We start from the raw sequence: 15,161 nt of genomic DNA on the forward strand, positions 1-15,161 counted from the left end.
AAGGGGGCTCTCAGGCCAGAGAAGAGCAATGATCTAGTGTCGACACACAATTCGAATTGTACGCAGAGCATTGGACTCGAAGGCTGTCTAATGCAATCTACGACGGTTTGGTACTTAAACTTGTTCTTCCAAACCTTCACATCGGCAATGGATTGACGTACAGAGAAGTCACATGCTTTTTAAACTCGGTTACACCATGAGTGTAGAGATCTATCTCATCTTTATACACCACATGCATGGTTCGTGCAAAATTGTGAATTCGCACGAGGAGTGGCCTGGGGATGATGGTCGGACAGTGCAGCTCCTCGTTAATATCCTTCCACGCATCGGCCACCTGTTTACGGAGTTCCTCCTTAGCCTCTTCCTCAGTAACTCCGTACTGTTTCATGAAACACTCCACTGAAGATGCCACATGACCTCTCTCTTGCTCAAACTGTAAACAAATATCTCGTGGAAATTATTTTTTTCTCCTATTGATAAAATCTATTGGACAAAATTTCGATAAATTAACGTTGTTCGCTGGTATAGCTTTTATATACCTTGTGTCCAGCAATGTCATCCAAGAGCCGAACAACTAATTTCACAGCCTTCACCATCTTGGGATCGACGTATAACACCCAGTCAAAAGCATCTTTTGTTACGAAATCTCCCATTCCCAGCAACAAAGTCACTAGTAGCAATTCAACAGCAGCCGATTGTAATGCAATGGGCATGTACTCCTCCATCGTCGGTACGTGGTTTTGGTGGAACCATTTGGCTTCGGTGAAGTATGCTCTTACTAGGTTTTTCATCTAAGGATTGATACTCAAACATAAAGCTATGTCAATATTTGAACTTTAAAGTGTTTAGTGGACTTAAATATATTAGTGTCTCTCGTTCTTATCCAAAAACCCGATATTTTGTTGCCGGTGGACGGAGTAAAAATTGCGTTTGATTGATAGAACCTCGAATGGCTTACCGCTTCTTTTGCAAAGAACAGCCGGTATGGTCGTCCTTTTCTGGTCATCTCATAGCCAATTTCATCATACAAATCAAAAACTGTCTTGTAACACGCCTGCATGTACTCTGGCAATCCATCTTTGGCATCGACGTCCCACCTGAGTTCAAGTTCAGAAAATATCACGCTTGACTCTATTTACCAATTGATCAAATTAGAATAAGTAAGTTTAGGATTGGTAAACTGAGAAAAGCATTTGAGTGTGAACTGTACCTTTCAATTACTTCCGTGAAGAGTTTTAGTTCTTCCAATGTGCCATAGACATCATAGATGTCATCGATAATTGAAACCATGCTAGCCACTTTGGTTAGTATTTCCCTAGCGCCTTCATACTCTGGCTCGAAATAAACTCCTGACATCCAGAGATACATCTCCACAATCCTATCTCTAGCAAATGGGAACTTCCTTTCTACATCTAAATCCTTCCACCACCTATAGTATAACAACAAATCCTATTTAAGGCAAACACATCATTGAGAGAATTATAGAAAGTATCTTACCCTAATGAGCCAAAGAGATTAACACTCCTTGTCACTTTCACAAATGATTTTTAGTTCAGGATAAATCGAAATTGCACGAATCAATCCACGATGATTTGGTTTTCTCATAATATCTAGCTACTTCAAACGTGCTATTATGAAGCTAACCTTGTAAGGTTGCCGAGTTCCTTCTGGTGTTGCTCTTGCAATAAGTTGAAATCGAGTTTAGCCAAGGATAGCAGGACTTCATTATGCAAAGGCTCATCTTGGTAGAGTGGAATGTAACGCCTCGCCTCTAACCTTGGTATTCCGTTGTAAATTGGTTGGTTTAGGGCATGACTCACTTGTTTTTTGAGCTTAGGGCTTGCTTTTCCTTTATCAATTGTTTCGAGATGAGTTATAGTAAAAGCAAGTGCATCATTCAAAATATCATCGCCATGAAACCTCAGATGGCAAGCTTCAAATAGACTAAGTAGTCCCTGCACGTCGGCAATGAGTGATTCGCTGAAATTCCCTTCACGATCCCTGAACTTGTTAAAGATTTCTGAATGGCCAAACAAAAGTGGGGAAAGATGCTGTCATGAGATACCATGAAAAATTCATGTTCAACATCTAGATCAATTTGAAATGATTGGAAAAAATGACTTACTAAACCAAGGAATTAGAAGAAAGGACTATTCACCTTTCAAACCAAGAAAATTTGAAGAACTCGGGATATGAGAATTGTATAGAGAAAAAGTTGACCAAAAAAACAAATCAAAATAGGAGTGAACTAAACATGTTAGTGATATTATGTGTTCTAATCAATCAAATGGACTATCAACTAGTATCTGCAATATAAATTTGCCAACGAATCGATCAATGAGAATTAGAACATTACATACCACATGAAATTGTGTAACTTTGTTGTCGCAACAATCGAAAGAGAAGAGCGACCGTGTGTAGGTCGTCATTGTTATCATTGTCGTGCAATTCGAAATAGCTTTTGTGAATTTGTTCAAGCTGTTGATTTATCTCAATTTCAAAATGGTAGGCAATTCCTAAGCGTTGGATTTGATCGATCAAGTTCAACTTTTGCGAAGGCTTATCCGTGGCATCTGTCAACATCTTCCTCACTTCTCCTTTCAATCTCTCGATTCGACCCTTTGCTTTGGCGGGAAAACTCTACAATATATATAAAATTGAATGTTGGAAAAATAATTAGAGGAAGTAAATTGTAAGAATGCAAGAAATATATTAGGTTGCCTATGACCCGATTGATCACGATATTTAATATGAATTGAAATTATTGTAAAATTATTCCATCATGACTAGTTTTATTAATAATGGAGAAATCCTTTCTACACTTGTTAAGCCATATGTGCATGCCACAAGGTTCACATAAATATTTTGAATCATGTAAGGACCAACACATGCATGAAGTTTCAAATCAAGTGGTGCTTCAATTCTTTTTCTTTAGCAAATGTTGTGGGATGGTGCCCAATCATTCGAGATTTATTATGTTCTATGCCCTTAGTTTTCAGAAAACACAACGATCGTAAAGTTTTCCAAATATAATCGAAGACAAAGAACAACTTAATATGCAACCATCGAGTTGGAGTCAGAAGCATATTTGAGAAAATAATCCCCCCATATGCCGGGATGGAAATTGGCTGAACGGCGTTCAGCGACACGGCTTGTTTCTTGAGCAGGAGAAGAAGGTGGGATGGCTAAAATGGGAAGAGACATCTCTTTTTCGCTGTTTTCTCGATTTAGGTGACTGAGCAAATATGGATGAAGAACGCTAGAGGGTTGAGGCTTTTCTGTAAGTGTCGAAACCTTATTTATGGGTGTTTATAGGCTATAGCATAGTATGTTGGACAGGTAGCTAGGATAAGGAACAGACAAGGCAAAAACGTTTATTGTCTCAGAACACGTTTTTTTCGTTTAATTTGGAGGTCTGATTGGCAAGGAAAATCCAAAAGATGTCACATGACTGGGGACAGATATGGACTTTGATCATCCACTACACTAGTAGCAGTCTCAAGTGTTCTACTGACCTGTCACATGACTGGGGACAGATATGGACTTTTAATGTGCTTTTTCTTGTTAAATTCTTCTTCTTTTGCTAGGCGTATTACACGGATATAAATTTTCGATTTTTGGTATCACAAAAGAAAAATCTGTAATAAAAATGTTACATATGTATAAGTTTAGGTTTTGATGTAAAAAAAAAGTTTGGTATAAATGTGTCACAGTAAATATAATTTAAAATTTCTAATAGATTTTTCCTTTTATTTTATGTAACACCCCGAGTCTACACTGTGTAATATTGTCCGCTTTGGGCCCACTGACCCTCACGGCTTTAAAACGCGTTACACAGGATAGGCCACCCAGGCCTTATAAGCAACCCCAGGACTCCCCCCCTAAGCGATGTGGGACAGAGAGATGCCCCCCTTGCCATCCTAGAAGCCTGCCAGGAGCCGCTCCTTGTCCAGGTCCTTAAACCCCGGCGACCACTCTCCGCCCTCGTCGGACCAGGTCGTTACATTTTACTAGGGACTTAATTCCACCATACTTCTTAATTTACCAACCCCATCCAGCAAACGTGGTGTCTCGTCATCTCTTCCATCTCCGATTGCGATGTTTCTGAAGATTATGCTTCAAGCTTTTTCTAGGTCTAACATGAGTCGGCAAAGGTTGATAAATCACATAAAAATAGAATTAGTACTTTCATAGAAGAGTTGGTAAATTATGACATTATTAATTATGGGTGTTTATAGGCTATAGCATAGTATGTTGGACAGGTAGCTAGAATAAGGAACAGACAAGGCAAAAACGTTTATTGTCTCGAAACACGTTTTTTTCGTTTAATTTGGAGGTCTGATTGGCAAGGAAAATCCAAAAGATGTCACATGACTGGGGATAGATATGGACTTTGATCATCCACTACACTAGTAGCAGTCTCGAGTGTTCTACTGACCTGTCACATGACTGGGGACAGATATGGACTTTTAATGTGCTTTTTCTTGTTAAATTCTTCTTCTTTTGCTACGCGTATTACACGGATATAAATTTTCGATTGTTGGAATCCCAAAAGAAAAATCTGTAATAAAAATGTTACATATGTATAAGTCTAGGTTTTGATGTCAAAAAAAGTTTGATATAAATATGTCACAGTAAATATAATTTAAAATTTCTAATAGATTTTTCCTTTTATTTTACTAGGGACTTAATGTGACATTTTGAATTTCGATCCACTTTTAGGATAAATGAAATGTGTATATTCTTCAATGCATTTGTAGTTAAATCTCGCCTGAAACTGATCATTCTCGGGATACTAACCTTTAGGAAATGGCTACCTAGGGAAATGTACGTGGACCTAAGAACTCAACCATGAGTCGAGTAACCGCAGGTCGTGTCACGCCCTGTCACGCCCCGAACCCCATCGAGCACGCAACATCCTTGCCTGGTCGAATATCGCGACGTCCCAGAAAATCGCCGGCCCAATTCATCATATCAGAGATTTAGATCAATCAGCGAAAGCCACTAATACCCGGACAATAATAACTGGGGTGAAAAGGGGAGGTTAAGCACATCCATTATCGATTCAAACTTATACAATATCCACAATTTACATACCACGATGTATATACAAGCACACCGAACTTCTACACTATAATCCACTGACGTAAAAAAGGATCAGCAGACTAGTATACCCTATCTCCAAAAATGGCACCCTTCAAAATCCTATACCCAACCCCTACTCTAACCCCTACGCCCTCTGCTTGGTGTCCACTCCGAGTCTGATTCCTCATCATCTGAATCTGAATCCCCCTGAACTGTCTGCTCCTCTGAGGACTCCGGCTCGACCTCGATCTCGATCTCGATCGGGTTGCTTATATCACCCGACTCCGCTGGAACCTCAACTCGCTCCTCTTCTACTGGCTCCTCATCTGACTCGTCCTCTGGCACAAACTCGGGATCGTACCAAGAAACGTTCTCTGGTTCATACTCTGGCTCGTACTCGGGTGCGAGCTCCGGTTCATCCTCAGGCTCTTCTTCCGGTGCCTCCTCAGGTTCGTCCTCAGGGTCTTCGTCTTCTAGTTCCTCCTCGGGTATTACTTCGAGATCCACGTCCATCGGATCATACCCCGCCTGGGATTCTTCCGGTTCCGGTTCATGCTCGGCTCCAGAGGGCTCAGGTGCTGCAGGCGCAGGCTGAAGTCCGGACTGAGCCAGGCTAGTCTCTAAACTCGTCATCTCGCAATCGGGAGGGGAGGAGGTATGGCCGATGGGTCCCAATCCCCAACTCCATCAAAGGGGACATCAAATCCACGGACTGGGCCAAACTCATCTACCCCGTCCCGAAAGAACCAAGCGGTATAGGTATGGGCCTGCCAAAGGGGTAACCCTACGTCTACCCAAACTACTGTAGTATGCCTAATCCAGGTCATATTATCGTCTATCGGGAACTCTACAACGTTGTGGTCGGTGTACATCGGTACTCCAAAACGCTCAAGTGGCAGCGGTGGGAGATTCATTGCTCAGGCCGGGGTTTCTGAAATTGTTGGTTGAAACAACCATGAGAATACATCTCAGTAAGCACACACCCTAAACCCCACCTAGGCTATCACGTACCTCCAGACAATCATAATCACAATCACACTCAGCCATCACATCGCAGGCACACAATTTATACTTACTTGGGCCTTCCCTGCGTGCAACCTGCACGTTAGCCACAGTAGTATAATTTCCAATCACATGCACGTTATAATTACATTCCACGTACTCATTCCTGCCTCATCACATTATTTCCACACAACTTGCCAGTGACCCGTATAATGGTACCGCTTCAGGTTCACTGCGACCATCTCACACTCGACTCGCCAGTGACCCGCGTAATAGTACCGCCTCAAGTTCACTGCGACTAACTCATACTCAACTTGCCAGTGACCCGCGTAGTAGTACCGCTTCAGGTTCACTGCGACTAACTCATAACAACACTTCAGGGCCAGCGTAATGGTACCGCCTCAGGCCGTGTATCTTGCCCGCGTAAAGGTACCGCCTCAGGCCGTGTATCTTGCCCGCGTAAAGGTACCGCCTCAAGCTCAACACCCACCACCTACGACACAACCCGCGTAATGGTACCGCCTCAGGTTGGCCGTCCTCCGGTAATACCGGGCATCGTCCCGCGTAGTCGTACCGCCTCAGGACGGATCAATTCTCCACGTAATGATACCGCCTCAGGGATTTCCGTTATCACACATACCGCACCGCACTCGCTTTCTCACTCGTTCACACATTTAACACCCACATGCCAACATATTGGCCAATCACACTTGGCCCGTGCACGCATCAAACCACGCATTTCTCAAGCTCAATAAACACCCAACACGGCCAATTGACAGTCAATTTCAATTCGGCCCAAGCATGCACATAACGAAGCACATTTCAATCAATCCAGTCACGGTACAACAAGCATACAAGGCCACTAACGGGCCCACAAACACAGCCACTACATAGGCACAAAATTCAACATTTCCTCATCCATTTTTAGCCCGAATCATCACCACAATTCAGCCATAAATCAACGCACCAAACCGATACCGATTTCCCCCGAAATCGAACCATACGCTCGTCAATGCGAGCCCAATTTCCAGCACCCAATTCCACATCATCTCAGCCCCGAAACATCATCATTTCACCATCTAAAATCAGTCAATACCAGCCCCTAAATCAGTCCGCTCAATTAATCCCTAAACAGCCCCTAATAACCCCTAAACGGCCCCTAATTAACCCGATTCAACTATAATTCGTCCGTCGATACCCGAAATCCTAAATAGAGTTTAGGGCGCAACTTACACAAACTCTAGACTGGGTCGGCTAGAGTGAAATGGGGACAGCAGACCGGCGGGCAAGCGGTGGCAAGCGGCGGTGGCGAGCGGCTCCGGCGGGCGGCGTACGGCGAGCGGCGGTCTGCTGGCTTCCCACGGCTGAACAGGACTGAAAGGGGGGGCTGGTGGTGTTCGGTGAGGCGGAATAAGGGAGAGAGAGACGGTGGGGGCGGTGGTGGTGGCGTGTGGCCACGGTGAGCAGCAACTGCTACGACACGGCTGCTCCGGCTGAACGGGCGGGCGGCGACGGCAGCTGGCTAGGCCGAACGGCCAAGGGCACGGTGAGGGGAGGCTGGTTCGGTCGGGAGAGGGGAGAGAGAGATTGAGCCGAGAGAGTGAGAGGGTGAGGAGAGAGAGAGGAAATTGGCTTCAATTGAAGGACACCAATAATTGGTGTCTTGACCAAGCCCAAATGACCATCTTGCCCTTTTCTCATATATCAAATCGACGGCTGAGATTCATTCTTATTCTGAGATCGACGGCCCGGATCGAATCTTTTCCAAAATATCCAAGGGCAATTTGGGAATTTCTCAAAAAGTCCAAGGGCAAAATTGTCCAAAAATCTCTAATTCTAAGGCTAGGGCGAAATTGCCAAAATGCCCTTCCCAAATTACATTGGCCTTAACAAATTTCCAGGGGTAAAATGGTCGTTTTTCATTTCTCGCCAAAATTCGATTTTTCTGAAGGATTCGGACAAATTCGAGGCTACCCGAGCAAATGACGACATCATCCAAATGATCTGTCGCGACTTTCTAAATTTTCAATGCCCAACTTGGTCTCTAATTAATGCCTAAGTTCTGAATAACGCAACTTGCACATATCTCGTACTAACGGGTAGCTTTTAGGGAAATTCGCATTATTGACCCGTGGCCGATACTAAATCAAGTCACGTTCAAGTTTACTCGGGTCGTGACGACCTCGGTTGTCACTTAATCGCGAGGATCGATCACTAGATCCGATGGGCACGATCGTTTGGTATAGGTTTGGGGTCATTCGTCAATTCATTTCGTGGTCAAGCGGAATCACCCGCGATCCACTAATATGACAATGGCGAACTGATCCCTAGCTATCCTTGGACCGGCCTATATTGGCTCAAAATGTCACCTCGACAATTTTCATGGTCGAAAGTCGGTTCACGATCGAGTTCTTTGGTCGCGCGAATTTAAATCCCTAATTAGCCTTTCCCTAACGATTAGTATTCCCAAAGTGATCAATTCTGGGCGAGATCTAACTACAAGCACGTCCATAACTACTCATTTCATAAATTCCAAGTGGGTCAGATTTCAGAATGTCATAGGTCGATATGCGTAAACCCTAAAAAGCCGCCCGTTTGTCAGAGATATACTAAAATCGCATTTGAGCGAAATTGGCCGTCATTTGAATCCGAACTTGGATGTCGAATTTCTTGAAGTGTCATTACTAATTTATTTGGACGACGCCACATAAGCGTGGCCAACCTTAAGGTTTATTGGATTTGTCGAAAATTTGGAATTTGGACCGGGAGTGGAAAATGACCGTTTTACCACTGGGATTATTTGAATTCATTTGAAAGATTGAAGGGCAATTTGGACTTTTGAACTTTCCCTCCTTTGGCCAAAATTCTTGGACAAGTATGCCCCTCTACATCTTGCTTATTTATTTTGGTTGCCATTTGTAATTTTGGGGATATTCATGTGAGAAAAATTAGGAACCCTTGGATCTTGGCTTGGGGAAGAGGGTAGATTTTGAGCCTTTGGATGTATGAGTGGGGTGGGTGATGGGGTTTTTAGTGGGATTATTAGAGAAAATCTGATTCATTCTCTCTCTCTCTCTCTCTCTCTCTCTCTCTCTCTCTCTCTCTCTCTCTCTCTCTCGCATTCATTCTCCTCTTGTTCTCTCTCTCCCTCATCTCTATCGGCCGGCTTCTCCTCCTCCCCCTTGGGTGAGCAGTTGCTTGCTCCGCCTCAGCCGGCCACCATCTCAGCCCGCCTTCGCTAGAACCACCATCGTTGCTGATCTGCCAAAGCCGTTGCTACTTGCTTAGCTTGGATTTGCTTAGATTTTTCCCTAGTAAGTGGCTTCCTAACCCCTGACTAGGCTAAGAGGTGACTAATAGACATGTTAGGGATGGTTTAAAGGCTGTGGATAGTTGGTTTAGTTGCTGGTTGTGCTTGGTTTGCTTGGTGGTGCTTGTTGGTTGATTTCCAGTAAGGTTGCTCCTGTGTCGCTATATTTTCCTATTTTTTCTGTGACTTGTGTGAGCCGAATTTAAGGAGTAGTCTTTGTTAAAGTTGTTCAAAACATCTTGGAGCATAACATAATTTAATTTTGGAATTTTTGGAAGTCATTTGAGGCCATTCGGAAGTCCATCTTTAGACTGAAATAAGTCTACCGGAAATACTGTTCCTTTGATCTTCGGGTCTGTTCGAATTTTTATAAATTTTTCCAGACCATATTTCATAATGCTTCCCTCACAAAACTTGTTGGGGACATTTGTAGCTATAACATATAAAAATTTTAAAGCTTTATAAGGAGATTTGGTTACTGTTTGAAATGCATTTTGAAAGTCGGATGGCCTATCCGAATGAAATATTTTACGTCCAACTTTGGATGACAAAAATAGGTGGTTCTAGGAAGAACTGGGTTTTGAGTTCTCCATAAAAAATTTTCATCAGGATGTTTTCTAGGACATATCCAAAATTCATAATTTTTGGAGTTGAATTACTATTTATTTTAAAAGGAATCCTAGAACTGTGCACTGGCCCAGAATTGCTCCGAATTTGTGTATTCGGTTTTCCTTTGTTTCTTGTGGCTGAGTTGATTGTGGTGATGCTTGATGGCTGAGTTGAATATTGGGATGTGTGGATTTATGCCATTGAGTGTATAACTTGAATTGTGGATTGAAAGGTGTTGGAATAATTGAGTGATATGGTTGAACTTCATTGTTGCCCTTATGAATGGATTGGTTGGGTCGTGGTTGATTTGGAATTGAGCATGTTTGTGTGTGATTAGGGCATGTGGATGTTGTGTGAAGGGAATGAGATGTGTATCGCGTATGATCGATAGGCCCTGAGGCATGTTGACGCGGGGAAAGGCATGAAATTGAATGAGGATGTACGTTTGATCCTATAATCCTTGAGGCGTGTTTACGCGAGGAATTGGATTTGTCTTGAGGCGTCTTATGCGAGACAATGCCCGGATAAACCGGAGGACCGTTGACTTGATGCGTCTTTACGCGAGTCGTGCCGTAGACTTGATTCGTGTTATGCGAGTCGTACGATGAGGTGGGCCTGAGGCGTGTCAAGCGGGTCGATATTGATCAAAGTGGATACATGTGTGTGTCAGAAGTTGAAAGATGTGAGCATGTGTAGAGATTGAGATTGAAATAGGTTGGGATGTTATTATGGATGCATGTGTAGGAAATTGGTTGTATCTTGGAGTGCATGTGCATTGAGAAGTTGGTTATGTTGTCGTGATTCGACTAACGTGCAGGGTTGAATACATATGCCGAGGTAAGGCTAAGTGCCTTTAAACGTTATTGCGTGTGATTGAGTGTGCTTGGTGTTTACTCTTGTCTGGAGGTACGCGTTAGCCTAGGTGGGGTTTAGGGTGTTTGCTTATTGAGACTCGTTCTCATGGTTATTGTATAACCATTTCAGACCCTCGACCCCGACCATGAGCAATCCACCAGAGCGTTTTGGGATACCCATGGATGTGGACCAGTGGATCCGGAGACGCCGCCATGGTACCGTGGAGACTTGTGATAGGCATAGTTACCTCGTCTTTTGAGTACTTCTTTTTGTAAAGAAGCTAAGCTAACCAACCACCGATTCTTTTGTGGTGCGTGGTTCTGGTATAGTGGCCTCTTGTAAGGCTTGTAATTATGCATTTGTATTTGACGATGTGTTCAAAAAAATGTTGTGTTGATGTGATTTTGTTGTCTCCTTACTACCCGTTTAATTGTACGATCGTATGGAGAGTTCAATTTGCTTCCGCTTGTTCTGCTCTTTTGTTTGTTCGTGTGGGTCGGCGACGAGTCCTGGGACGTCGCATTCGAAATATGACCATGGAGGGGTGTCGCGGGCTCGGTGGGGTCCGGGGTGTGACACTTAATTCCACCATACTTCTTAATTTACCAACGCCATCCAGCAAACGTGGTGTCTCGTCATCTCTACCATCTCCGATTGCAATGTTTCTGAAGATTATGCTTCAAGCCTTTTCTAGGTCTAACATGAGTCGGTAAAGGTTGATAAATCACATAAAATAGAATTAGTACTTTCATAGAAGAGTTGGTAAATTATGACATTATTAAGATAGGTAAACAAAAGTTGGTAAAAGATAATAAAATTTAGTAATTGACACTTATATTTTATTTTACTATCCTATAGCACTAATATTGTTTTTTGTGAATGTTTATTATACATTTGACACTTTAGATTAAAGAATATTAGGTTATTCATTACACGATAGATTACAATCTCTTTGAATAATCAAATCTATTTGGATAACTTAGCAAATGATCCTATACAAGTTAATAGGATGCAATTTTTATTTAAAGGGAAATAAATTGTCGTCGGCAAGAAAAATATACATTGAAAGGAGAAAACAGAAAGAATCCTTTTAGCTACCTCAATGGACATTATCACAGGAGTTCCACATCCTATACGGAATATTTTTTGTCATCAAATTTAACACGCGATTCCATCGAAATGATCCACTGATATACCAAATCCTCAAATGTTGCCTGATGTACTAATATAAATTTTATTGTATCTCTTTTCATGCTGATAACACATATGGTCTAGCAAGTTATTTGGATTAGTGTTTGGCTTTTTTAAGTTCCATTTCGAGTTTGATATGGGATCTTCACGGACAGTAGAAAGTACAAAAGCTCTATTTCTACGATTCACTTGCCTATTTACCGACCATTTAATAATCTGATACCTAATCTAGATTTTCTGATCTATCAAATCCAATTCGATAATGTCATATGTCTCATCGGATAATTTTATAATCTAATAAGTATTTCGGTGCTTCAAAGGGTAGACCTATGCATGATTGATGCACGGTACTGTTCTCCTTTCACACGTACCTTGCTTTGCCCTTGTCTTTTTCGGAAAATTGTCCAAAATTTCATAATCCTAATTCACTTTTGCTAATTCGACATCTTAAATTCTTGTTACAAGGTTAAACTTTGGAATGTCCGCCGCTCCTCTCGACCGCTCTGTGTAGCTCCTCTCTACCGCTTTGTGTAGCTATGGCTTCCTATACCTTAAACCCTAACCCAAACCCTACCAAAAGCCCCAACCTTCCACCATGATTTAGCCCGATTTCCTGCTTTCTCTACTCAATTCGTTAAGTTTCCCAGTGTTCACTTTGCATCTGTGTTTCAACTCGTAGTTCTCTTCTACAGCTTCTCCCCTATCCCACAACCATTGAAGCATCTGCGTGTCTTCGGCTCTTGGGTTCTCCGCTTTGTCCCCGACCTTTGACACCTGCCCACTAATCCATTCCCATTCTCTCAGCTTTGTCTCGCACCCATGTTGCCCTCCACAAATTTCTTGGCTCCTTCTGCGATTTTTTGGCTTTCTGGACCTGTTGACCTCTACTACCAGTGAATGCATCCAGGCTTTGTGTCCCATTTTCAATAGGGTTTCGAGCTACTAAACAACATTGATGATGGATGAGGAAGAAGGTGCTGCTGAGCGTTTGGCACATCTCTACAATAAACTGGGTAAGTTAATGTACGAAAATGATATGAATATTCTAGATGAGGAACTTTCAGAGGAAAAAATCATGGAATGTCGGGTCTCTCTTATCGGGCAACTTTTCCAACACCCTAGCGTAAATTTCCAAGCACTCCAAACAGCTATAAAGAAGGCTTGGAGGAATGAGTATGTAGAGGTCAAACCCCTCGGAAATGGCAAGTTCAGTTTTGCATTTCGTAATGAAGGAGAAAAGAATCGAGTGCTGGAAGGAGGTCCTTGGTCTTTTTCTAATCATTTACTGCTCTTGAAACCCTGGGAACCAGATACTCCTCTCCATTGTTATGAGTTCAAGACCTGTGCCTTTTGGGTCAGAATTTTTGGACTCCCTCTTGAATGGAATTCTGAAGGTATGGTAAAGAAAATTGCTAGCTTGATGGGGAAGGTACTAGAAGTGAAAATAGATGCTCGAGGCCCTGCAGCTCAAAGAATTGGGAAAGTGAGAGTCAAAATGGACATGGATACTGAACTAAGAGTTGGACAATTGATGAGACACCAAAACAGGAAGGTCTGGCTTGATTTTAAATACGAAAGGCTGCCTTTCGTTTGTTACTCGTGTGGGAAGATTAGACACTATGCTAATTACTGCAAAGACATTCCCTACGATGAAGGAAAATTTACGATAGAGTTGGGAAGTTGTTTTGGAAGCTGGCTGAAAGCTGAAACTACAGGGCACAGTCCCTTTTGGAAAGTTTTCTACAAGAAGGAATCTATGGTAGAAGAAATTGAAGAGAATATCCCTGAAACTCCTGAGCACCAAAGGCAAAATGCGGTTATGGAAGATGTTCAGCCCATCTCTCCCAATATTAACTCCAATATACAATAGGGAGATCACATGAGGACAGATCCCTACTACACGCAGGAGATAACACTATATAATTCTGGTAAAAGAGCACTTCTGCTTACAGGCCCTACTCATGAAAAAGGCTTGAATTCTCAGCCTGCCCAAACAAGTTCAAAAGGCAACAGAATGAAGAGCTGTAAGAAACCAAAAACTCCCTCAACCAAAAAACAAAAGAGGTTCAGTCCTTACAATTCACTACCTAAAACCCCAACTTGGCTGGATGAAACTCAACTTCTTGAAACACCTGTTCGTATGATTGAAGAAGTCGCTGCATGGGCTTTGGTGGCTGGCCCTAATAAGCCACCAAGTGAACCATGAATATACTATGCTGAAACTGTCAAGGGTTGGGCACACCCTTGACAGTCCGAGAATTAAGAGCTTTAGTGGCTCGTTTTAGGCCCACTGTGGTTTTTCTTATGGAAACGAAAAATCAGGCTAAAGTTATTCAGAGAATAAAGAGAAGACTCCACTTTCAAAGTTGTTTTGTAGTTAATCCTGTGGGCACGGCGGGAGGCTTGGCTGTTCTGTGGGATGAAAGAATTTCACTGGAAATAGACTCAATGTCTGAGGAATTTGTGAATTTGAGGTGTAAAGAGGTGGTTAGTGGAAAGGAAATGAGAGTTACATTTGTTCATGCTTCTTATTTGTACCAAAAAAGGCTACAACTTTGGGAGGAATTGCGAAATATAAGTTCCAAGAATGTACTGCCTTGGGTGTGTTTGGGTGACTTTAATGAGGTGCGGTTTTACTGGGAAAAAGTTGGAAAGCGCTTGGCTGAAAACTATAGAATGAATGCTTTTCGGGACTGTCTAGAGGCCTGTTCATTGATGGACATTGACAGTAAAGGGTGTGCGTTCACTTGGGCCAATAATAGAGAAGGGGACGAGTACGTTAAAGAACGACTTGACAGGGTGGTATGTACGATTGAATGGAGGTTGCTGTTCCCTGAAGCGGAAGCTTATGCTCTCCCAGCAATAGGATCAGATCACAGTCCTATACTTCTATCTCTTTGGGCTAACCCTGTTAAACGAAAAAAGGACTTCAAGTTTGAAGCCTTCTGGCTTGAGAGTGATGAATGTAGAAAGGTCGTGAACGAAACTTGGAGCTCTCCCACTCACTTTGAAAAGGATTTAGTCGGGAAGTTGCAGGCGATAACTTTTGCTCTTTCCAAATGGAGTAAGAAGAAATTCGCGAATGGACATAAGGAAATCAACTTGCTGA

The 15,161-nt window shown here is 42.5% G+C and overlaps 2 protein-coding genes across 3 annotated transcripts; one reads left to right on the forward strand and one right to left on the reverse strand.

Annotated features, from left to right (window-relative positions):
• Positions 1 to 121: 121 nt before the first annotated feature.
• LOC115679491 ((-)-germacrene D synthase-like) lies at positions 122 to 3,246 on the reverse strand. 2 transcript variants are annotated; one of them, XM_030603088.2, is made up of 7 exons: positions 3,064 to 3,246; positions 2,361 to 2,640; positions 1,645 to 2,020; positions 1,211 to 1,429; positions 959 to 1,097; positions 540 to 791; positions 122 to 433 (listed from the first exon to the last, which is right to left on the reverse strand). In XM_030603088.2, exons 1-7 carry the CDS (start codon positions 3,202 to 3,204, stop codon positions 137 to 139), a joined length of 1,704 nt encoding a protein of 567 aa, XP_030458948.1. In that variant the 5' UTR covers positions 3,205 to 3,246; the 3' UTR covers positions 122 to 136. The 2 variants fall into 2 exon arrangements, with proteins under 2 accessions (XP_030458948.1, XP_056166783.1); XM_056310808.1 differs by lacking the exon at positions 1,211 to 1,429.
• Positions 3,247 to 13,010: 9,764 nt separating this feature from the next.
• On the forward strand, positions 13,011 to 13,922 carry LOC130137871 (uncharacterized). Its single transcript, XM_056310370.1, has one exon. The coding sequence runs from the start codon at positions 13,011 to 13,013 to the stop codon at positions 13,920 to 13,922; it is 912 nt and encodes a 303-aa protein (XP_056166345.1).
• Positions 13,923 to 15,161: the final 1,239 nt, after the last annotated feature.

Source organism: Syzygium oleosum, unplaced genomic scaffold, assembly GCF_021117445.2.
Source record: "Syzygium oleosum isolate NSW1041296 unplaced genomic scaffold, Sole_v2.1 Sole_v2.04, whole genome shotgun sequence".
Taxonomy (NCBI): domain Eukaryota; kingdom Viridiplantae; phylum Streptophyta; class Magnoliopsida; order Myrtales; family Myrtaceae; genus Syzygium; species Syzygium oleosum.